Below are 25,284 nucleotides of genomic sequence, written 5' to 3'. Positions count from 1 at the left end.
AAGGCCCCGGTTTTTGCCAGCACTTCAATCTGGTGCTGTGGTTAGAGGCAACTAGGTAGAATGAGGGCAGGGAAACTTTTATACTCTGGTGTGTGGTTTCTGGAAAGCCCAGGGTGGAATGTTTGCTGAGGGTGACCTATTTGGAATCATACCAGCAACTTTTAAAATACTGTGTTCTGGATTTCAGTCAGATGCACATTTAAGTCCAAGGCTGGGAGAGGACCCAATAAAGGCTTTCTTTTTGCCATGAAATGACCTATCAGGAGTAGAGCCCGCTTCTTACAACCCCTGAAAGCAAAGATGTTCATTGTATTCTTGATGCGTCTCTAGCTGCTTCCTCTATGCTCTTGTAGCGGTAGGGTAGGGGATATGGCACTTGGGTACACAGAGCTTAGGAAGGTCCTCTTGACCCCATATTTAGTTAGAAGAGTGAGAAAAAGAAGTATGTTTGTTCAAAAGTGTCTCTCCTTGTCTCTCTTTGGAGAGAACATCTGGACAGGACAGCCAAAGTTCAAAAACAGTCTTTTTATTTTCGTGATGCTCTAGAAATCGTCAACACTCAGAGCAGAGGAAGGCAGGACTCCTGCATTTAGGGGCTACCCCATACTCTCCACCAGCCAGGATTCCTGGGAAAGGATGGGACTTGCGGTCACCTAGCCCAGTCTGTATTCTTCAGGAGTCTTTTGCCAGGCAGGTCAGAAACTGTCCTCAAGTGAACACTTCTAAAAAGACTCATTTCTTGTTTCATTTCCCAACATATATTTCTTCACATGTTAAAAAGTCTTATGTTTGATACCTTCTTCCTAGAGCATTGGGGCCAATGATCATCTCCTAAGGGGTGCCCAACAAATATACAATATGACATTTTACTCAAGCCTTTGGGCAATTCTGCTGTTTATGCTGCCCAACAAACTTGGGTGGTGGACAGAGGTGAGTGGGTGGTCCAAAAACTCCGATGAGAAAGCATAATCTCACCAGTGGGGACAAAGGTACTCCCCTCTCCTTCTTCTATGTCTCCCTTGCTCCCTCCCTCCCTCCCTCTCTCCCTTCCGTTGCACTCCCTTGGCCAAGGTCAGGAAACTGGAGGAAAATCAAAGTGTTATCCAGGGTCAACAAAAAAGCAGACAGGATCCTCATGTATGCACTGTGAGGGTCTCCAAAAGCTCTCATTGGCTCAGAATCATCCTGCCCCTCCTCTGCTCTTGCTCAGACGGAACCCAGGGTCCCATGCCCGCCACCTCCATCACCCAGTTCTACACTAGCCCTTGTGTTTTAAGTTGATACCTAACAACTGTACATGCTAAGGAGGAACCAGGTGATGCTTCATGTATGTTGTGCAATGTTCAAGTCATGGTAAGCATTGATTCCTCCTCAAACAGTGATCACTTCTTTTTGGTGACAAACACCGAGTTCCTTTCTTCTAGAGTTTTAAATGAGTGAAATAGTATGGCTATCCCTAGTCACCCTACTGCGGTAGGATTTATGTCTAATTATGTTTGAATTATGGCCGAACGAGGTCTCCTGAATGCAGGTGACAATGGTGTGGCTTGGGCAGTATGTGGGGTCCCTGGCAGTGGGACCAGGATCTAACTCTAATGCATGAACTGACTTTATGGAACCCGTTCTCTATGGAGAGATACCTTGCTTAGCATAGGGGCGGGGTTGGTGGTGGTGGTGGGGTGGTGTGGGTTGGGGGGAGGGCCTTGGTCCTGCCTCAGTGAGGTGATGGGACAGACTTAGTTGACTCCCAAGGGGAGGCTTCACCCTCTCTGAGGAGCTGAGGGGTGCATGAAGGGTGGGGTGGGGGAAGGGGAGAGTGGGAGGAGAGGAGGGAGGGTGAACTGGGATTGGTATGTAAAGAAGAATAAAAAACTAAGAAGAATTTGTCTCCAGTCTAACTGTAGCCAGCCCACACATTTCACTTGAGGTCTTTTGCATTCGTGCCAAGGTCTCCATTTACACTTGGGGACTCTTGCTCCAACCAAACCTTTGTAACGTCAGCCTACCCAAGAAGGTCTAGAGAGAGATGATGTTCTTGGCTTCAACATTTCTGCTTTTGATGCTGCGTGTTTATAGCAGCAACAGTTAAAAAAAAAAAGTCACACATAATTTCCACACATTCTTTCAAGCAAACAAACACTGTCTCAGCTTGAAGTGAAAATAAAGCCTTGCTACTTAAAAGATAAAAGATGAAAACACAGCTCAGGTATTCAGAAGGAAGCCTATTTTCTTGAAGCCTTCTCAGATGTGATGCGTGACAGGATGATTTGAAGCGCTATTTGGAAGGTTTTTTTTTTTTTTTTTGGAAGGGAAACATAAATTCACAGGGTACAGGATGGCAGCTCAGCCAGCCACAAGTGACCCTTTGACCTGATCATGGGTACTGTTGGCACAGGGCCATGTAGGAGCAACATCCCAGAGTGCTCAGTCTGAGTGCCACACCTTTCCCTCTGTGCATTTGGCCATTTAGGATAGTCTTCAACGGTAGCAGTTGCCATTACAGCCAACAGGGACACCTGTTTCAGATAGTGTGATAAATCACTATAGTATCAGTTTAACACTAGCCTTTTTCTTGTTGGTGCTGGGGACTGAGCATGCCACCGAGCCACATTCCAGGCCCACCCTACATTTAAATATACAGCTAAGCATCTCTGTGCACCACCACCGCCATCCATCTCTAGAACTGTACCTTAGAAAATGGAAAGTGCACATCCACTCAGCAACTCCCCACTAGCCCTTCCCCTAGCCTTGGGCAGATACTCTTTACTTTACCCTTATGGATTTATTTATACTAGAAACCTCATATGCATGGAATCCCACAATGTCTGCCCTTCGATGACAGGTTTATTTTACTTAGCATAGTGCTTTTTTTCAAAGCTCTTCTATATTGCCACATGCATCAACATTGCCTTCTTTTTCAGGCTGAATAATAATCTGCTGTAGGGATACTGCACACTTTTTTTTTTTAAATCCTTTCACCCACGGATGGACAATTGGACTGCTTCTACCTTTTGGCAATGACACTTAATGCTTCTATTGGCACAGATGCACAAATACCTCTTCAAGCACTTGCTGTTACTTCTTTTGGCTATGTACTAAGAAGTGGGGTGACTGGATCGTATAGTAGTTCAGCTTGGGGTTGAGCAAATCAGCATCCACACTTTAAGCCTATTCTAAATGTCCACTTACATTCAATGATAAAGCTGACGGGAAGGAGCATTATTTGTCTCTAGGGAATGATACGATAATGAACTCATGAAATCCAGGACTCCTGGAGCCAGGATCTCTCAAGCCCTCTCCAACTGCATGACCCTAGGCTGTGGGTCCCCTGGTCTAGCATATTTGAACGTGGCCTAAGAATTTGCATTTTGACAAGCTGCCTCATTCAAGGAATCGCTGCTCTGGGGCTGGCACAACATTGGCTTTTCTACCAGGTGTCTTCAGTCAGGCAGCCTGCAAGCTACCACTTACTTCTATGTGATGGCTCCTAAGGCTACCTCATAAAGCTTGCCCATGTCTTTCTGATCAGCCAGATCAGACACGGTCAGGCCTTGGCTTTGTGTAGACTTAGGGGTCCACATAGGAGAACGAATTGCCCCTCCCCATCACTTACCATCATAGTCACATGACTCGTTAGATAGATTGGTCCTCTGAAGGGCCAAATCAGCCATGGAGGCCACTCTTCAGGCAAAAGATCCTGCACGAGGACCTGAAAATCATTCTGGCGGGTTTCCTCTACTTAGCCATCTTTTAAATGAGGCATGTGTGTCTATTGAAATACCATGGGGCCAAGGATCATTTAGGGTGGAAGGGAAAAAAATCCTGGCTAGCCTCAGCATTAGAGTGCGGTGCCAGGACTTTGGCTTGTCCCATTGGAACCTGGGACTAATCTGGCTGGGGGAACAGCTTCAAGTGGGTCCCGAGTCAAAGAGTAGTAACCCAAGCAGCAGAAGTTAGAGCTGTTCTCAGTGTTCCCTGTGCCTCCCACAGGCCCTCCTCCTCAGCTCTGCAGCTCAGCTCTCTACTCTCTTTTCCTCTGGTTTCCTTCCCTTCTTCTCTTCTCTCCTCCTCCCCCACTTCCCATCAATGTCATCTCCTATTTTTCTTTATAAAATAGTAGATTTTTCCAATGCTATCTGTTTTGTGTTGAGTCTGAGGGCCACAGCAACTAAAGAAGCAGGCCCTCTGTGCTCTGCTCAGAATAGAACCTGGGTTTGAAATTTCTGGCATTAGACCTGCGATTCCATTTTGTATGGGTAACAGGTCAAAATGAATGTTCAGGTCTGGTTTAGAGTTCGTGTCTCTGCCGCTAGAGGCTGGGCAGTTGTCCGTCTGGGTAGTTTCTGGAAATAAGACTGATTTCTGCTGGCTAGTTGATCCATTGTAGATTCCTGACTCATGGTAAAACCTGACTCATGGTGCTTTATTGTGCACAAGGGCCTTAGCAAGTGACCTTGAGCCAGATCTGTTAAACTGGGTTCATAGTGGGAATGTATGGGAGAGATAAACATGCAGGGAGCAAGGGGCAGATTCGGGTATCACAATTCAGGCCTGCTTAGTAGAGTAAGTAGGCTGAGTCTGTTCTTTATTAACTGTAAACTATTTCTCACTGCACAAAATTATCCCACCAGCCGGAAAACAAATAAACAGAACTCAAACAGTTGAGGGTGCATGCGCAAACTGGCACAAACTGGTGTGTGTATGTGTTCTTGAATGGGAGAGAACACTAATGAATACACATACACACACACACACATACACACACGGTCCTGGGGACAGGAAAACCCAAATGCAGACATGAAATAATTCTTAGGACCTCCTGTGCATGTTTTGCATGATAAAAGACACCGTCGAAAGGATAGGACAATTAAAGCTTACCATTGTTGTAAGAGCGAAAATTTCCTACAAATTTTATGTATTCATAAGTTGGAAATTCCTTTGGGTTCAAGCTGCCTCTGAGAAGGTGGCAATAAAACTCTAGATCGTTGTCAGCTGGGCCGTTAAAGGGAGGAGAGAGAAAGGGAGAGGAAAGGTTACACAGACGCCAGCCTAAACAAGTCGTGCCTTCATGATCTACTCCACGGATAGCCTGCGTGGATTTCTTCCTATAACGGACTATGGGATCTGGCTTCTAACCCTGGAAGCTACGGGCCTGTCTCTCCATAGCTCATCCATATTCCGTATTCTATACTTGGACCCAATTAGTCAATTTGCTCACAGATGTCTGTGGTTGGTTGTGTCGGCATCGATTAGTTCTGGTTGTTTTCACATGCCGTACTAAAATAAAGCTGCTCGTATAGAGCCACTCTCTTTAATTTAATCTTTTCTTGCTTTGCTTTGAAGGGAAATCAGATGTACGACGGGACCAATTATGCACGGAAATGGACTGGGGCCTGAGCAAATGCAAGCATCTTTGCTACCGCCTGCGATTGCGTATGCTTCGTTAAGCGGCGCGTGGTAAGCAGGCACCGAGGCCCGCCTTCTAGCTGGGTTGCCAAATATTTTGATATAAATCTCAAACTCCCATGAAATTGCACATGTATATAAATAACCAGATGACAGCCCCAGGAGGACAGACTATGGATTTCCGGCCTGATTATTCAATTAGCGGTTGATTATTTCGCTACCACAGAAACTTTACCTTTTAGTATTCCCTAAAAGCAGCAGGCTGCTTGCTGACTTTTGCCCTATTTATTACCCCCGTGTGAAAAGGCATCTCCTGTCATATATGCAAAACATGTTATCCTTATGAGGCCGTACTTGCAACTTTTCCACATAAAAGCTAAAATGTCTTACATTCTCCAAGTTCCTGTTTTAGCTTCCCCTTAAAATATACCTCAAGGGATCTTGGAGATGTTCTGAGTCACGAGGAAAATTATTCTTAAAATTAGTCCTCCCCTCTTAATTCATTCTGACCTCCTTTCACGAGCTAGAGCTAATTCTTGTCTTGAGATCCAATAACAGCACCAGGAAGGTGAACTTACATTTTAGGAATTCTGGGGAGGGGGAATCCGTCACAAGCATATGGGAGGAAAGCATTTTATAAACTTCAGAGTGTTCTTGTTCTGGAAGGAAATTTAACAAGTTCTGATCCATGACATCCGACTGCAAGAGAAAATAAAGAGAAAAGGCATACGCTTGACCTAATGAACGCCAGAGGGGGCAGAGCCCCAGAGTTCTTGGAAGCTCAGCAATGATGTAGAGATGAAAACTTGGGGGCCACATGGTCTGTGAAGACTCTCCATGAACCACCCCTCCTCTGTACTGGGGAACTGCCACGTGAAAGCTTTTACAGGGGTTGGGACCACAGCTCGAGGAGAGAGCGCTTGCTTAGAGAACATGAGGCCCTGGACTTAGTCAGCTGTAAATACATAGATTACAAGGTAAAAGTTTTAGGGACATCTATTTATGACTCTCTCCGTATCTCAGGGAACTTTGTAGAAGAGGGGGTGGAAGGAACGGAAGAGCCAAAAGATGGGGGGGGGCTGTCTTTTGGACACGTACGGCTGCTGGGCACGAGAACTCACAATGGCTGTGGGCATCTTCCCAAGACCTACACAAGATACTAGCCCCCATCACCATTCCATCACAGACTGCAGAGAGTCAGGGGCGGGGGTTCCTGAGCTATTGGCAATTAATGGTTTCTGGGGAAGGGGGAGTCATTTAAGTAGCCACCGGCAACTTGCCCATGATCTTGTAAAAGCCCCCACCCCCCATGTTCGTGTAGGCAATGCTCCATAAACTCACTGGGTCATACCAAAGGAAAACAAAGTCTTGAGAGTAGGAAGGGGACATATTGGTTGGAAGAGAGGGCCCGAGGGGAGTGGGAGGGAGATGAGAGGGGGGAGTGAGAATGATTGTAACACATTATGTATGAAGTTGTCAAAGAATAAAAGCATTAAAGGCTTTTTTTTAGATGCTCTCCAGTGCCCTCAGGAGATTATTGAAGGATCTCCTGTGGAATCCATGGTATAGCTTTTTCACAGAACCTGGGCTCCGGTCATCTCTAACAGCCTCACAGTGCCTGAGGCAACGTGAATGCCCTGCTCAGAGTTGTATCATTTAGAGACTAACGACACGGAAAAGGGGCCTGCGTATGGTCAGGGTGGGCAGTTTTGTCTCAAGTGTTTCCAACCTGCAGCTGGTTTGGTCTGTTGGCCAGGAGGATTCTGCACTCGCTCACATGCCTGTGTGTGCACTTGCTCACACGGATGTGTGCACACTCGCTCACATTCATATATGCTGCAGTCTGTGGCTTAGGGAAAAACCAAGTGTCAAGTCTGACACATGTACAGAGAACCAAGCCCCTTCCTGCCTTGGAGAACCCTGTTTGCCTATACTCCTGCCTTCTGGCTGGAGTTGGTGAGGATGATGGGAGCCCTGGAGAGAGGTCAATCACTCATAAACAACCATAAAGAGAACGCGGAGTTCCCTGGAATTTTAGCTCAGTTAAAAGCTACGGTCTATTTCTCATAGGCCCCTAATTCATGGAGTTGGATTTTGTTCCCCTGAGTGCCTAGACAGCGGGAATACAAAGTGAATACTGCATACGGTCTAGGTCCAACGATGTCCTACAGAACTGCCAGTGGAGTGAACGGAAGTGGATATCGTCTTGAGCTATGACAGAAGGCACCAGCCCACACTGATGCTGAATTCTTGGGAGGTGGCCAGTGTGACCGAGGTACAATGGTTTGGCTAGATGTGTGTGACGAGGAGCTCACAGTGAAGAGAGGAGACCCCCGCATGGCTCACCTTCCTCCTCACTTTCCCCTAGTAGATACGCCCAGTCATGTAGCTTTAATACCACCTGTATGGGGCTTAGCTCGAATCTTCACCAACTTCAAGTACACAGACCCAACCTTCCATCAATCACTCAGATTCCCCAGGAACATAGAGTCATAGGTAATCCATGTCATCTTAATTCTTTCCTGTCCTCTCTGCATCTAGGGTTCTCATCTCTACAGATGGTACTACTAATTGGTCACCAGGTCACCTGGTACATCACCCATGAAAGAGGCGTTCAGATATCCTTACACCTTCATTGCCACACCCAGATAGTTCTATCTTATAGTTTTTATTACTATGATAAAACACCATGACCAAAAGCAATTTGGGGAAGGTCTTAGCCAGGGTTTTTCCTTTTTCTTTTTTTTTCTCTCTTTTTCTTTTTTTTCAAGACAGAGTTTCTCTATGTAGCTTTGGCTGTTCTGGAACTCGCTCTATAGACCAGGCTGGCCTCATACTCAGAGATCCACCTGCCTCTGCCTCCCAAGTGCTGAGATTAAAGGTGTGCACCACGTTTGCCTGGCTTAGCTAGGGTTTCTATTACTGCGATGAAACATTATGACTAAAAGCAAGCTGTGGAGGAAAGAGTTTATATGATTTACACTTCCACATTGTACTTCATCACTGAAGGAAGTCAGGACAAGAACTCAAACAGGGTAGGAACTTGGAGGCAGGGGCTGAGCAGAGGCCATGGAAGGGTGCTGTTCACTGGCTTGCTCACATGACTTGCTCAGCCTGCTTTCTTATAGAACCCAGGTCCACAATGGAATAGGCCCGTCCCCATCAATGGCTAATCAAGAAAATGCTCTTCAGGATGGCCCACAGCCTGATCTTGTGGAGGCATTTTCTCAGTGGAGGTTTCCTCCTCTTGGATGACTATAGTTTGTGTCAAGTTGACGTAGAGCTGGCCAGCACAACCGCTCTCTTCTCAACTTGACGCCTAAACACATCGCTGTTAAGTCACAACTTTTCTTTTCTTGGTCATCCCAAAGATCACCAAGACATCACATATATAAGACATTTTCTCCAAACTTAAATTCAAATTCACTATAAACCCCCAAATCTCTCTCTCTCTCTCTCTCTCTCTCTCTCTCTCTCTCTCTCTCTCTCTCTCTCGTTTAGTCTCTCAGCTGTAGGCATCTGTTAAAAATCAAAAGTTAAGTACTTTCTAACTTCAAGAGTGAAGAACCAGGGCACAGTTACAATCTGAACAGAGCAAAGCCAAACTCCCAATAGTGTTAAGAAAGGAATTTCCAGCATCTGGGGTCCACTCACGATCTCCTGCGCTCCTCCAAAGGGCTTGGGCCACTTCTCTGGCTCCACCCTCTGCAGCACATACAGCTTGTCTTCTAGGCGCCAGCCGGCTCCACTGTACTGCCATTGCTGTTCTTGATGGTCTTCCCATGACACTGGCATTCCAAAACTGCTGGGGTCATCTGCTGTAACTGGGCCAATGACCTTTCCCCAATAGCCTCCCATAGGCTCTCTTTGTGGTGCTAAGCCTCATGATTCCTTCAGCCTGGGCCTTCAGCTGCCACTGAGGCTGCACGTTTACCAATGGCCTCTCCTGCCCTCTCACAGTGCCAAGCCTCAGCGTCTTCCCATAACCCCTTCCTGCCTTCAAAACCAGTACCAGCCGGGTGACTCTTACACTACCGAGTTCACCTGCTGGCACAAGTGACAGCCTCGGTCACTTCTGGAAAACAGCTTCAGCGTGCTGACTCTGGGGAAACACAGTCCAGAATATTTCACCTCAGTGATGCTGGTCTCTACTTAACCACTACTAATTTCTTAGCTCCACCTAACCAGCGCCAATTGTCCCAGGAACACAAACGTTTAACTTCAGTGATGCCAGTATCTTGTTAATCATGGCTGGCTCTTCGGTCCCAGCTGACCGGAAAGACAGCTCTTAATTCAAAATAGCCAACGGCCCCGATAGTCTTTAAGCTTCCCTCTGAAACTTCACAAACCAGGCCTCCATCTTCTGAACTGCTCTCAATATTCTCATCTCACAGGCTCCTACAAAACATCCCACTGAGCTCTCAATACTCTGTGGCTTTTCTAGTTCAAAAGTTCAAAGTTCTTCCACAAGCCTCCCCAAGTCATGGTCAGGTCTGTCGCAGCAATGCTCCATTAAGCTCGTACCAACTAGTCCTTGCTGGGGTCTCTATCACTGCAATGAAGCACGGTGACCAGAAGTAAGCTGGGGAGGAAAGGGTTTATTTGGCTCATACTTCTACATCCCTGTTCACCACTGAAGGAAGTCAGGACGGGAACTCAAACAGGGCAGGGTTTATTTTATTTTAGACTTGCAGGTAACAGTACCTCGCTGCAGGAGGTCAGGGTAAGAAGTCAAAGGCAGGAACCTGGAGACTGGGGCTGAAGCAGAAGCCAGGGGTGCTGCTTACTGGCTTACTCCCTATGGTTTGTTCAGCCTGCTTTTGTTTTGCTTTTCTTTTCAGGGCAGGATTTCTCTGTGTAGCAGCTCTATCTGTCCTGGAACTTAATTCGTAGATCAGGCTGGCCACGCACTCACATAGATCCACCTGCTTTTGCCTCCTGAGTGCTGCTGGGATTAGACACATATGCCACCACCACCACCCAGCTAGCCTGTTTTCTTATGTAACCCCTGATCACCTACCTGCCCAGGTGTGGCACTCCTCCCGTCCTGACCTGAGCTCTCTTACATAAATCACCAATCAGTCTGATGGAGGTGTTTTCTCAATTGAGGTTTCTCTTCCCCGAGAACTCTAGCTGTGTCAAGTTGTCAAAACAAGCAAGCAAACAAACACCACCAAAACAACCAACCAGGGCAGTGTCCTTGGGGCTGCTCGGTGTCATGCCCTGTAATTCTCTTTGCTGCACTCCTTCTGTGGTTTCTACCTATGTGGATCACCTTTATCTCTTACCTGAGTCATGACATGGATAAAATGGGCTTTGCACCCTAGTGCTGGTCCTTGTCCAATGTGACCTCCCTAGCAGCCAGAAGAGGTCCTAGTCATCACCTGATTACCACCGTCCCTGGATTTCTCCCGTCCTAAGAACAGAGGCTCAGCTCACCCCAGTTTTTAAGCCTGTGCCCTTTGCCTGCCCACTATCCCTAGCGCCGCCCGCTTTACCAACTTCCAGTTCTTCCATCGTTCGTTCAGGTTCCTCGGGCCTTCATCCAGCTGGGCCATCCCACACCTTTGTGCTCAGCGAGCTGTTGAGCTTTGAAGACACATCTTCTGAAGGAGCTTGCAGCTTCTTTCCTAAGCATGCTCTCCCTAGCTACTCACCCCGGGCCCCTCTTCTGATACACTCTTATGTCATATTGTTGCTGCTGGCCTATGGACCTGTGAGGACAACCCCTTTGCTGGATTATCAGCATGCCTCCATGTCACAGCAAAGCCCACAGGAGTCCCAGAAGGGCTTTAAACATTGGCTCTGCACTTTCCTCAAATGCAAGAAAGAGGAAGGGTAAAGATTAAATGAGATGGAAATGCTGCTGACCAAATAGTATACAGCAAGCACTCCATCAATGCTAGCTATGCTGAGCAGACACGCAGGGAATGCGTATAGATGCATCCACACTGCAGTGATGTTTCCTTGCTCACACACCTGCAGACTGGTGTCCTCTGCTTCCCTTGCCACCCACAGGAACCCCAGAGCTGATTTAGTGCTATGTCCCTGATCCCCAGCATGTCATGCGGACTAGCTGGACAGCCAGCCCCATGAGAGAAGGTTTTAAAAAGTGCCCAGAGAACCCCGAGTATGGGTGCTGATTTCACATGACAGGCTAGGAGGTCTACAAGGAAACAATTCCAGAAAGAGGACTTCTTGGGTGGGATCCAAGAGTAGGATGGAGTTTGGGAGATGGTCAGAGTGGAAAGGAACTCCAGGCAGAAGTCAGCACACACACCCAGCACACGGCAGTCAGAGGATGGGAGCGGGGGGCGGGGCAGGTAGCTATGGAAGAGGAGGTTGCAAAGAGAATTGCAGAGTCCTGGCTGGAGGAATTAGTGCACCAGGAGGGCACTGAGACTGTGAGAGCGGGTGATGGGAAGTAGGATGGACAGTCCCTGGCTTACAATTTTCTGACTTGCCAATGGCCCCAAGAGGACTCACAGTCTGCAGAAATTGCACTTAGAATTTTGAACTTTTTATCTCTTCCTGGGCTAGAAATATGGGGTCCACTCCTCTGTGGGGACCTGGGCAGTGGTGGGAAGTGATTGCCCGGGTCAGCTTCACAATCACGATGGAAGCTCCAGCAAGTCCTGGGATGCAAAACCAAGGCACAGACCCGGGTCCATGTCATGCATTTCCGACTTAATGATGATCACAGCTTGCAGATGGGCTCATCAGGACACTACCCTGTTACAAGTGTGAAGAGCGTCTTGCAAAGCAAAGAGGTCTCACGTTTATAGTCTGAAGGGTGGGACACCCGAAGCTGGATTGGAGATGCTCCCAGTGTGAACAGGAACCAGGAAGGGAACAGAGAGCAGGGATAGGGTTCATGGGACTCAATTCACTGCTAAACTCCAGCCAGCAGTACTGAGGGCTCCTGGGTGTCAGGCTCCATTTTAGGAGTCCGAGAAAGCATCACAGAGCAGGTAAATCCCTCCCCACCTGGAGCCAGCACTTAAGGAGGTGTGAGGACCAGGGACAAGGGGAGTTGGCTGACTGGGAGAGAGGAAAGGAAGTACCCAGGCGGCTTACACTGGAGATGTGAGTTTGTACCTCCGTCATCAGACCCTGCGGACACTCTTTATCCTTCCTCCGTTTGGCTCTCACCACCTCCCTTCTGGCACTCGGGATTTTATTTTAAGCCAATTCCCTCTAGCATTTTTAGCATATGACTAATGCTCATCCAGATGACAGTAGCCTGTCTTCTTAAAGATATTTCAGACTCTTGCAAACCCGAAGCCCCTCCATAGTCTTTTCTCTGAGGGTTCCATCTAAATCCTTCCCCTAGGGTGGGTGTGGCAGAATGAAGTGAGAGACCTTTTGGCCTAGGGCCTTATGTGGGAGAGCAATGGTAGGCTGGAGGGCTGTGGGGCCCAAGGATGAATGACTGTTTAGAATGAAGACAAATGGATAGGGGTAGGGCACGTGGGTATATGGGAGCTTGTGAGGTTTTGGTCGGCTGATATTTAAGCAAGGGCTCAGTGCTGCTCTTAGATCTTATGTGTATTTGCTGCTTATTTTACTATGGTGCCATTTTCAGATGATAAAAACTGCTACAAACAGTGATAATTGGAAAATTTAAACCCTAGTGCTGAGGGAAGGGTACATTGCCTCTGCAACCGAACTGTTTCTTCAATGAGCCGAGCTCTGTTGATTAAAGTAATAGCAATTTCAGAGAGGAAGGAGGGACCACACTATCTACGGACATCTTCCCACCCGATTCATCTCCAGGAGTGTCACTTATCTGTGGGAGATGGGAGGTAGTAGGGGCTCTCTCCCACTTGTTGATAGACCCTGGGCTGACTGATCTAGGAGTTAGTCCCACTTGGGACTTTCTTGGGAAGGCCTCCCCTGAGTTCCACATTGCATTGTTCTCAGGTCTCTCCTTGCCAAACCTTAGGAGTCTCGGGATGAGCTGAGACTGCTGTGAACCCAGGAAACATCTCAGGCTTGAACAGATAATGGTAGTTCAGGGGCACCCAGCAATGTGTAGTGAGCCTGTACCAAAAGCAACTTCAAGATGGCTGCAGTTCTGCAAGTAGGTTGGGTGAACATTCAGCTCTCAAATGTCCCTGCGGGGCAACCCCCAACTGTCCTTGAATACCTGCTTCGCACAAGAGAGCATCCACCTGGTCAGTAAGCACATGACAAAACAGATTGGTATCCAGGAAAAAAAACAAGCGTCGTCTTCATGGGATATCTTCTCACACATGAGATTGCCAAAGGCTAAGTACCCTGACTAAACACCAAATTCTGATGACTCAGAGTTTCCAGAATGCTGCCCCCCTGCTGGCAGAAGCAAACTGATACAGCTTTGGGGGCAGACAAACGCCATCTAGTGAGGGTGAAAGCATAGATCCATCCTGCAAACCAACATCCTACACAGGGTCACTTCTCTAGGGCTGTTTGCTTAGGCTCACCAGGAAGCGTGAGGGAGAGGCACACAAGGAAGAATTGGGAGTCCATTCTTATAACGGGTCCTGCCCTGTAACGGAAACCAATGGCTGCTCTGGAGCTCACAAATAAGATTGAGAAGTCTTGTTATTATTATTGCTTGATTCTAAAACTCCTTCAACTTTATTATTATTAGTGTGTGTGTGTGGTGGGGAGTGTGTGCCATAGTGTGCCTACAGTGGTCAGAAGATAACTTATGGGAACTGATGCTTTCTTTTAACCTTTACAAGGGAAATCTTGCTTTTAAAAATGATGTGCATGCATGTGTGTATGTGTGTGTGTGTGTGTGTGTGTGTGTGTAGTGGAGGAGAGGCCATAGGCTTAAGATTCTTTGGAACTGAAGTTATGGGAGATTTTGAGTTGCCCACCAAATGTGGATGCTGGGTATCAAACTTGGATCCTCTGGGCAAAGAGATGCCTTCTCTGCCCCCAGGTTCCAGGGCTCTGCCTCAGGTCATCGAGCTTGTGTGGCAAGCACTTTGACTTGCTGGGTCTGAGTTCTAGTTTCGTAATCTGCTCTTATGACCCCTCTTACACGAAGAAGAGCACCTCTGATCCAAAAGCCCCAAATCTGAAACTTTTCGATTTTCTTGGGATTCAAAAATATTATTTCGTGTGTGGGTATTTTGCCTGCATGTGTGCAGTGCCCACAGAGGCCAGAAGAGGGCGTTGGATCCCCTAGAACTGGAATTACAGAGGTTGTAAGCTGCCATGTGGGTCCTGGGAACTGAGTCCAGGTTCTCTGGGAGAGCAGCCAGTAAGTACTCTTGACTGCTGAGCCGGATCTCCACCCCCAAATCTGAAACTTTTAGAAAAATTCTACACCGTGAAATGTTGTCTAATGCATGGAATGATTTTAAATACTTCCTAAAACTTTCCTCAGGCTAGGAATGTCAGGTGAAGCATAGATGTGTTTTGTTTGTTTAGAGTTGGGACCATTTTCAAGATAGTTCATTATGTAAATATAGAGGCATATGAAAATTTATGCAAATAAACAAAAATCTTAGCAGAAGGAGGGGCAATGTCCCATACTGAAACATTCCTTGTTCCAAAAACATTTGGGGTATGAAATTCTTTTTTCTTTCTTTCTTTCTTTCTTTCTTTCTTTCTTTCTTTCTTTCTTTCTTTCTTTCTTCCTTCCTTCCTTCCTTCTTTCTCGCTCTCTTTTTTCTTCTCTCTTCTTTTCTTTTCTTTTTTTATGAGACAGGGTTTCTCTGTGTAACAGCCCTGGCTCTCCTGGAACTTGCTTTGTAGACCAGGCAGGCCTCGAACTCACAGATCTGCCTGACTCTGCCTCCAGAGTGCTGGGATTAAAGGCGTGCGCCACTACTGCCCCACTGGGATATGAAATCCTTAGCCTCGACTAAATTACAGCTCAGCAAACAATTCGACATTAATAAGACTGTAAAGAAAACAAGCAAATAGTTAGGTTGAAACTTAGGAAGACAGTTGTCTCTAGGTAGAGGTGAGGCATGGTGAGAGGGCAGGAGATGGGCCCTCAATGGTCTCAGATCTATTCTAGTTCTTAATCTTGGTGACCGATGTTTTACCTGCCTGTTCATACTCAGTCATTAGTTTAAATTTTAGAGATATCACACACACATGCACACAGACACACATGCATGCACGCATGCACCCACGCACGCATGCAAGTTTGGACTTGCAATACATGATCAACTTCAAGTTGCAATCACATTTGTTGGTCTCCTTGCCTTGGAGCCCTCTAATGACGAGGCCTGGAGTAGGCATTTCCTGCCGGTGGGGGTGGGGGTTGTTTCCAGGAAAGTGGGCCTGCTGCTGGCCTTGACCTTGCTGCTATGTTTCACAGCAACACAAGCCAGAGGCTGAGCCTTTCCTTTCCTGTGACCGGCTTCCCTACTGTGAACCTCGTGGGAACTTGCACACATATTCATTGTAATCTTATATGTGGTTCTCAGTGGAGCTTTTGCCTGCAGAACTAACTCGTACTTTCCAGCCTCTAGACTTCCTTAATCTTATCTGATTTCTTTGAGATATCTGCAGGTTTGCCTTTCTTCTGGGACACGCCCACCTTGAGGAACTATGTGCAGGCAGTTGCTCCCATATGGCAGGCCTATTCAGGAAGCTGGTGTCTTTTTCATAAACACTCAGACACATATACCATGCTCACGGGTGGGGACGTGACTCTGTCTTCAGAGAGCACAATGACCTAGTGCTTCAGGCAAGCACCACGTTTGCAAACAAACCAGAAATAGGAACCAAAATGGTAGTTTTAAAAAAAAAATGAAATAAGTCCAAACAGGAACCCCAGATCATGCCTACTGTGGTTCTGTCATAGCCAGACTGTTTCCCAATTGTGCCCTTCGCATGCAGTCTGCTTCCCCAGCATTTCCCATGAAAGTCTGACATCTCAAAAGCTCCCTTTAGCCCTGGGATTTCGGAAATGTGTTCATGCACACACACACACTCATAGGCATAGACAGGCGCGCACACACACACACACACACACAAAGGCCCAGACAGGTACATATACACACACAGACAGGTGCACACGCACGCATACACAAACACACACACAGAGGCCCAGACAGGTACATACACACACAGACAGGTGTACATACACACACACATACATGCACACACACGTGTGTGCACACACACTCACACACACACAGAGGCCCAGACAGGTACATACACATATAGACAGGTGTATACACACACACACACATACACACACACACCATTTCTCCTTTGGTTGCCTGTGCTCATTCTAGACACTGAGAAAGGCCAACTGTTGACGCTAACACCACTGGAAAAAAATTGCTTTTATCTTAAAATCACTTTCTATTTTGGGCATGTTTTTGCTGTTTGCTTTGTTTCATTCTTTTTTTTTTTCCTCTGCCAAACTGAGAATGATGTTTCATCAGAAAACCACTGTCTGAGAATCTATCAGGAACATATTATCACATGAAGATGAAAGAAAACAGCCTTGAAGCTAGCTCACTCGTGGGAAGAATTCTTGTGGGCTTTTCTCTATCATGGACGACCCTCTCATCCCAGTCACCCAGGAGACAGTGGGGTTGGACCTTGGCATGCCAGCCTGTGCTAAGCAACATGGCTGGGCTCTGCTGGTAGGAACTGTGGTTTCCTGACCCCCGTCCTGATTGTCCCCAGCCAGCCATACCTTTCCCCAATGGCCACCTCTCCTATAGAATGATTGCCTTCCAGTTCCTCACCATTCTCACTACAATCTGGGGAACTGGCACCTTTTTTTAATGTCCTCTGGAGAGATCTGAGTAATGATTAAGCTCTGAAGCCGTTGCCCCAGTTCACACCACAGCCACACCCCGGACTGACTGAGGGACTGTGGGCCAATTCCTGGACTCTGTACTGCCATGTTTTCCTATCTGTGCACAGGGGTAATGACCGTCATGGCGTTACTGTAAGGATCAGTAAGGAGAGTGAGAGAATGTTCCAGATGCTTTACAGATACTAATACACAGGAACTTGGTGGACAGCAAGTGCTCAATGAGTATTCCGAATAGTGGAAAAGGCGGAAGTTCTCTGATTGAAATCCTGAAGGAAAGTCACCCTCACATGGCTTCTGCAAATATTCAGTACTCTATAGGCAGGTCCTGGTTTCATGCCAGAAAATAAGACCCAGATGAATTCCCAAGCTGCAATGTAAATTCTTGGCCCCAGGAAAACACCAGAGCTAAATGACAACCAGCTTGGTCTTGCCATAGTGGCACCTGTTTCAGCCCCTGCTCTGCCCTCAGTGGCTGGGTCCCTAAGCTTCCTCAGCTGGAAGTTGGAAGCAATAGAGGAGTGGCTCCCAGAAGAAACGGTTGAATGCTGTTGGAACCAGGGACATGTCTGCTCTTAAAAGCCCTTGCCCATGCCACTTGCAAAGGAAGACCCCAGTGAAATTTCAAGCCAGAAAAATTACTAAGTTCCCTTTGCCACATATAGCAACTGGGTCATCAGATAATCATGAAGGCATAAAGCAGAATAGAGTAACCCTGTTTACCTCAACAGCTCTGGGCTCTGGCATTCCTTCCCAGCCAGAAAGCAGGTCACACTTGACTGTTTTCAGTCGGGGCCATCACTGTGTTAGCTTTGCCATTCAAAGCAGAATAGAAGATTCCCCCCAGAAAGGCACCTCATCTTTTCCTCTTTCCCCAGCCATCCTCGGATAAGCACCAAGAAACCATGCTGAAAATAGTGGCGGTCAGTCCTCATCCATCACCACCCTCCTTACTGAGACAAAGGTCAAGGCATGGATGCACTTCGACATCCTTCAAGACCAAAAGGAACCTCTTCCAGCAGCTGTCCCCAAAGAGACACCCTGTCTGCCCATCCCACTCTGGCATCAGGAAACACTGCTGATATCTATGATGCCATGGGAATGGCATCCAGATACCTTTGATGCCATGGGAAAGGTCCTCACCCAGAGAGATCAAAAGTACCTTCCAGACCTAAGAGACAGGGATAACGGGAGAATGCCGGTGATAGTTCTGTAGGCGAACAAAACCATCTGCACAAATGACTTCTGAGGAACCAATAGTCCGGGACAATGTAGAAGGAACCCTGAGCTCCCACCAGAGTGGAGCTTGTCATTACAAGGCAGACAGAAACTGCTCATGAAGCAAAGTCATGCTGCCTCCCGACCTGGCATGGCCATGAAGAAGGGAACCATACTTTCCTAGTATCCTGCTGGTCCGGGATTTCCTTTAATCCAGGGCAAGCAACTACTGTGCTTGTCACATAAACTGGAGGCCTTACTTCTGAATGCAAGGGTTAGGAGTGGGGTGGCGGGTTCTGCCAGTCTGGTTAGGACCAAGAAGAGAGGATGTTTATCCCTCACTCAAATGCATCGCTTCCAGTGGAGCTGACGTTTCAGGCCACGTTCTGTGGCAATCAATAATGGCAAGGCAAGAAATGGGAGGCTTGAGGCTTCCTCAAGGGTGGATCCTCTTCTAGCTTGGTGCAGATCTGCAAGTGACTTTGTGTAGGGCTGTTGTTATCAAGGAGCCATCAAGGCTTATTGAGAGGAGGGAGGAAGAAACCAGGAGAAAGGAAGGAAGATGAAGGGAAGGAGAAGGAACAGAGGGACCTGCAGCTGCCTCACAGAGAAGCCTCTATCATTCATCCATGGCTTCAGAGCTGTCCTCTCCTCCCTTCCTGTGCAGTCTCTTCTCACTCCCCAAGGCCCCCACAACACTGGTCCAACGGCATCTTGTTAGAGGATTTCAGTTCCCAGGAAACATTGCTGCAGTGAAGACTCGGTGTGATGAGAGTTACAACCTACTTGCAATCTCATACGTGTCTCCAGAGCTCCAAACCACATAACTTACAGGAGCCATCTGTCTCCCTTCCTTAATCAGTTCTCTGTTGACCAGGGACATCTGCTGTCCTCTGGGCTCTGCTAGCAGCACTGAGATACCATCATGTCAGTCCTATCCCGACGGCAGCCCTGGGCCTGACGAGATCATGGTTCTGTGCCTAAGTTTCAGGCTGATACATGCCTTTTCCTGCCCATCACCTGCCCCAGGACGTTGGGCTCGGCCTGGTTTGGTTCAGCAGAGCTTGGACACTCTTGAAGTCTCCACACACCTCCTTCACACACAGAGCTTTCCTCTATCCGCACCACTTCTGATCTTAGATCTAATTGCTTCTTCAGAGAAACATAAAAAGATGCACGGGCCAAGGCCGCCGGAGCAGAAACTCACCGGTAAGTGCCCAAGGAGAGGCGTGATACTGTCGGAGACGTAGATAATGCTGCCATCTGTTGTCACCGCGATGATGAAGCCATCTAATGCCTGCGGAAAAATGCAACATTTGAAAGCTCTTAGAGATGCTTTTATGGAAGAACATGATACTGAAGCAAAGGGTCCACCTTTTATGACGCTGGCTTTGTTTCCCAATCAATCCTCAGACTGTTTCTGTGAAGGACCTCACAGCACTTTCCCACCTTACACACAGGATGGTTTTGCACACCATTTGTCCAGCTCAGGCAAAGTGCTTGCAAAAGCACTGCGGGTTCGGTGAAAAAGTTCACCTATTGGTATCACAAAATAAAACGCAGCCATGGAAACTGCTTCAGCAGGTTTCACGGCAGGCACACTGCTGAGCTGAATCAGAATATCATGTTACCACTTCACGGCATCAGCAACAGGCCACAGTCCCCAGGCCCTGCCCCTAAAGTCATTGTGCGCTCAGGAACAAATAAACATTTCCTGCAAGGTATGGAGAAAGATACCTTACAAACAGAAACGTGTGCATGCAGGCCAAAGCAGGTCTCTGTGGGAAACTGAGGAATGAACTTGGGAAGGCCTGAGCAAACTTGTATGGTTGACATAAGCCCACCAAGTCAAGGACCCTAGTGCCTCAGGACTACGGGAAAATGGCAAAGCCTTCCTTTCCTATCCAAGTGAAAACATGGATAGTGTGTGTAGAAAATGTCCATTGTGGCCCCAGCCCCCACCCTCAATGGATGTTTAAGGCCTGAAGACTGCTCCCCACCAGAGACTGCTCCTACCAAGATTAGCCAAACCTGTCTCGTTGTTCAGCTATATGCAATAACCCTGCCTCCCTGTTCAACTGCATAATAAACACACTGAGCTTCTGGGGCTGTAGCTTCTATGTCAGGCAGCCTAGTCCACCCAGTCCCAGTTTTTCTGTCCACCTGTCTCTCTGTGTGTCTCTTTTTCATTTCCTTGGTCAAGTCCATCCCTGAAGCTGTGCTGGGTATGGCAGACCTCCATCAGCATCCACGGCCACAGAAGTAGCCACTGAAGGAAGAACATTGTGATGGCAGTAGGCCATAATCCTAGCACTTGGGAGGCTGAGGCAGGAGGATAGTGAAACTTGTTTGTAATCCCTACTGATTCCAAAAGGAATTACCTTGTTCCACAAGGCTGGATGTGAGTGGGTACTTTATAACTAACTCATCCAGACACAAGTGTTTCCAAACATCTAAAATTTCATGTACATAGAAGCGTCTATACTGTCTGCTTGGCACCTTGCTTTGGCAATGAGAAAATAAACACGGAACCATGATCTTTCACAGGGTAGGGTCGGTCTCTTGAGGTTTAGGGTTTTAGATTTATGGAAATCTGACCATGAATATTTAAAATGCTTTCATAAGACACAACTTGATGTTAATTTAATTTCTAAGACTCAGTCCTATGCAGTTCAGCAAAGAAGGGGTCACGTTGCCATCTGGCTATCTAGGGAACCTGGTGAATGAATGGACAGAGCAAAAGAAAGCAAGGCCCACTTCACCAGAGAGTCAGTCTTTGAGGTGGACATCCACGGGAAGCCTGCCACTGCTGGTACACCAGCCATGTCTTTGAAATACTGTCTTCTCCAAATCTGGGAACGTTTTTGCTTTGTGGGAGGAGGCGAAATGTTTCCTTAGAAGGAGTTGGGAACATTCTGGATGCCTTTCCCTAGATCCTCCCAGAGTGCCACTGGGAATCTAGCCCCATGAAAGGGGTTGTGAAGTCAGGAGGGTGCGCCTGAGTGTGGAAGAGCAAGGAACAGAGCAGGGCGCTAACTGTGGACGTGGTTTGTGTTTTCCTTTGCATCGTTTAGAGCTCTTTCTTCATTCTGTGCTTAGTGTTTTAAGTACGATACGCCCTGGGAATTTCTTTCTTGGTCTTATTTATTTATTTATTTATTTATTTATTTATTTATTTATTTATTTATTTATTTATTTAATTTTTTAATTTGGGGCTCTGTGGACTTCTTGTATCTGCATGGGTGTGTCTTCTCTTAGTTTGGGAAAGTTTTCTTTTATGATTTTGTTGAAGATCTAGTCTATCATTGACTTCTCCCTTATCTATGACTATAATTCAAAGGTTTGGTTTTTCATGGTGTCCTGCGTTTCCTGTGTGTTCCTCCTCCTATGTTTTAACTTTCTTCCCTATTGTTTGCTTGCGTGCTCTAATTCCTCTATCTTCAAGTTCTGATATTCTCTTTGATCTGTTCTACTTGGAAGGCTTTCCTATGAGTTTCTTACTGAGTTTTCTAATTCCATCTTGATTTCAGCCTTAGCTCTCTCCCACGTTTCTCTTTATTGAATTCCATTTTAAAATCCTGGATTGTCTTCATCATTCCGAAATTCAGCCTTGAGTTTGTGTTTTCTTGGGCATTGCTTGGGTTATTCTAAGTTGACTGAACTGTTTTTTTTTTTTTTCTCTCTGTGTCTTTAAACACCTTGTATTCTCTGATGAAGCTTATGAATGATCTTTCATGTTCTCTGTTCCATTCTGAGAGTTACCACCCAGGTAGCATAGGACTGGTGGGTTTGGGGTGGTGCATACTGTCTTGATCTGTCATATTGTTTGCGTTTGTGGAATGAAACCTGGGTAAGCTAATTTCTTTTGTTGATTGCGGGTCTGATGTGGCCATAGCAGAATAGCTCTGAGGCTGGATATGGTGTAAGTGGGATGAAGTCAGGTGGACACAGGGGGCTGGGCTGGCATGCAGGATGTGAGTCATGTGACCACATCTTCAGCCCCTCATTTGTTTTCTTGATGTTAGCCATTCTAAGTAGGGTGAGGCAGAACCTTAATTTTTATTTACATTTCCTGATGACTAAGGATGTTGAAGACTTCGTGAATATTCATCTACCAGTTACGTTTCTTCTTTTGAAAACTGTTGAGTTCACTGGCCCATTTTATTGATGGAATTTTATTTATGTGTTTTTCTTCGGTGTTTGATTTTTGTAGTTCTTTAAATATTCTAGATGTTACCCCCTGTCTGAGGGATACCTTGTGCAGGATTTTCCCCCATCCTGTGAGTTTTCTCTTTACTTAGCTGATAGCTTCTTTGGTTGTATAGAAGCTTTTTAATTTCATGCTGTCTCATTGTCTTATTCATCAATTCTTGAGGTTGAGTTTTTTTTTTTCTTTTTTTTTCAGGAGTTCTTCCCTCTGCCTCTACTGTGAAGCAGTTTCAGCATTTCGGGTCTTATGAGAAGGTTCTTGATCCATTTTGAGTTGATTTTTGTAACACACAACTCTTAAAGGAGCCTCATCCTTTGGATACATCCGTGGACCTCTACCTTGAGGTGTCTGGCCATGCTGTGGGTATTTGGTGTTGTTGTTACTGGAAGTTGACAGCAGTCTCTAGCATGGGGAGGCAGGGGATGATGTAAAACATCCCATAATACACAGGGCATCAAAGAATAATCAGGCACAAAGTGCCAGTCACGTGGAGGCCAAGACACTCTGGGTTAGACGTGGGAGTGATGTTGAGAAAAAGCAAAGCCCAGTAACTTTAACCCTTCCTCCATTATTCTCCTAAATGGTTTTTCCTTTAAAATTCAAATTTGTTTCATCAATGCAAGTTCAACTCAGTGGTTTCTTCTGGGGGTGGTGCTTTGAGGTTGGACCTAGAGTGTCACGTGTGGGAGGTAAGCTCTATCACTGAGATTCAGTTCCAGCCCTTAATTAGATTTATACAAATTGATATATAAAAATATAAAGTTGGACCTACTCATGGGGTGCCTTGGGATATTTATTATGTGTGTAGATAGTATAATGTTTAAGTCAGGTTAGAGGTATCTGCCTCTAAAATCTTGACCATCTCTTCATGGTGAAGACATTTAAAATAGTTCCATTTACCTTCTGTAATTCACAACACTTATAGCTGCCCTAATAGTGCTATAGCACCCTAGAACTTCTTTTTTCGAGCTGACTGTAAATCAGAGCCTATCCGTTAGTCTTGTCTCATCCCACACCCCTCGTCTCTCCAGCCTATGTTAAAGCCATTTTCCTCCAGCCTCTCTGTGGTCCGCAGGTGAAGGTTTCTAAGGCATGGAGGCATTCTTGTCAACTGGACCTTTCTGGAAACAGATGGGAGGCCTGGGGAAAGTAGTTGAACATGTCATTTTTTTCTATTTATTTATTTATTTATTTATTTATTTATTTATTTATTTATTTTGTACAGTGAGCCCCTGTCCTTCTTGGGTCTGTCAAGCACGTGGACATTACAAAACTGAGTGTACTCACAGATGTGAGATGACCACCAGCTCACTGGCCTTATACACAAAGTATGTAAGATCCACATCGAGTCTCTATGTGAACAATTCTTGCCATTTGCCATGGCTCTGGAAATCTCACAGCCATACTTCGTGCCCCTATTCACGGAAGGGGGATTTCCACAGGTCCTGGAGGCTTAGCCACACCGCATATTACAGAGAAATGAAATTACCTACAGACTCCTGATTTTGGTAGAACAGTCTTTGCATTCTCTGGGGCAGTGCATGGGCTAAGAGAAAGAAGTGCTAAAACTTTCCTGAAAAACCTTGAATTCTCCAAACCTTGGCCAGCAAGAACATTCTCTCCTTTACAGGCTTGAGAGATGTCTCAGTAGGCAAAGCACTTGTTTTTGCAGAGGACATGAGAGATGTCTCAGTAGGCAAAGCACTTGTTTTTGCAGAGGACATGGGCTTGGTGCCTAGCACTTAGATGATGGCTTTGAGACGGCCTGTAACTCCAGTTCTAAGGTATCCAGGGTCCTTTTCTGACATCTTTGAACACTAGGCACCCATGCTATGTCTATACATACATAAAAGTAAAAGAGATATATCCAAAAGGGGTGGGAAAGACAGAAAAGGAAAAAAAGGAAATTTCCATCTTTTTGAGTCATTTCTCTGAGTGCTTTGGCCACAGTCTTACACTCTACCAGAGATGCTGGGCTCTAACTGGGCCATTTTTTGTTCTTTTGTACTTCACAACAGTGTGAGTCTTGAAATCTGGTTCTGTGCCCCTTTGACAGATGGTAGGAAGAAAGAAAGATTCATGCTTGGAGACACTAGAGATTCCCTAGGGGCATATGTGTTCCCAGCCAGGTTGGGTCCCCATGGAAGTAGACGGAATCTCCTGGCTACAAAAACTGGAAGCTTGGAAGGACATGCTCTCTGAAAGAGGGGGATGTGCCGTAGGGACGGGACAAACCCTAGGAAAAAGTTTTTCCGTGGAAACTCACGAGTCACTTGAAGGGGCACATTGCAGCGTTCAGACCATCAGGGAGGAGAAATCAGATGGTTCTGCTGAGTCAGTCCCAGATCTGTGTCTACTGAAGGACAACAGGCTGGAAGAGAAGCTCAACTTAGCTAGACACCTGCACTAGGTGGTAGACATTTAACTCAGAGCTGACTTCTGCAGACCAGGGCTGGGGAGACATCTAACTCAGAGCTGCCTTCCGTGGACCAGGGCGGGCAGGGATGAATGCAGACCCAAGTCATGCATCTAGTCTTCCGCTCTATCTGCTTCAAGGACTCTCATCTGAGAGCAGCTGCATAAGGGCATTAATATTATCCACATTAATCTAAAATCTTTTTCTAGAAATGCTAGTTCTGATAGTTAGACCTTCCTTCCCGAAATG

The 25,284-nt window shown here is 46.5% G+C and overlaps 1 protein-coding gene across 3 annotated transcripts in view; it reads right to left on the bottom strand.

Moving 5' to 3' along the window:
* Positions 1–25,284, bottom strand: part of Npas2 (neuronal PAS domain protein 2) — a 187,083-nt gene that overhangs the window by 53,347 nt on the left and 108,452 nt on the right. For all 3 annotated transcript variants that reach the window (XM_057751116.1, XM_057751118.1, XM_057751117.1), the window contains exons 5-7: positions 19,617–19,706; positions 5,985–6,105; positions 4,879–4,992 (exon numbers count right to left, since the gene is read on the bottom strand). In XM_057751116.1, coding sequence (XP_057607099.1) covers positions 4,879–4,992; positions 5,985–6,105; positions 19,617–19,706 — 325 coding nt within the window. The remainder of the gene's footprint in view (positions 1–4,878; positions 4,993–5,984; positions 6,106–19,616; positions 19,707–25,284) is intronic.

Source organism: Chionomys nivalis, chromosome 19 (genome assembly GCF_950005125.1).
Source record: "Chionomys nivalis chromosome 19, mChiNiv1.1, whole genome shotgun sequence".
Lineage (NCBI taxonomy): Eukaryota > Metazoa > Chordata > Mammalia > Rodentia > Cricetidae > Chionomys > Chionomys nivalis.
This window is presented reverse-complemented; position numbering and strand designations above follow the sequence as displayed.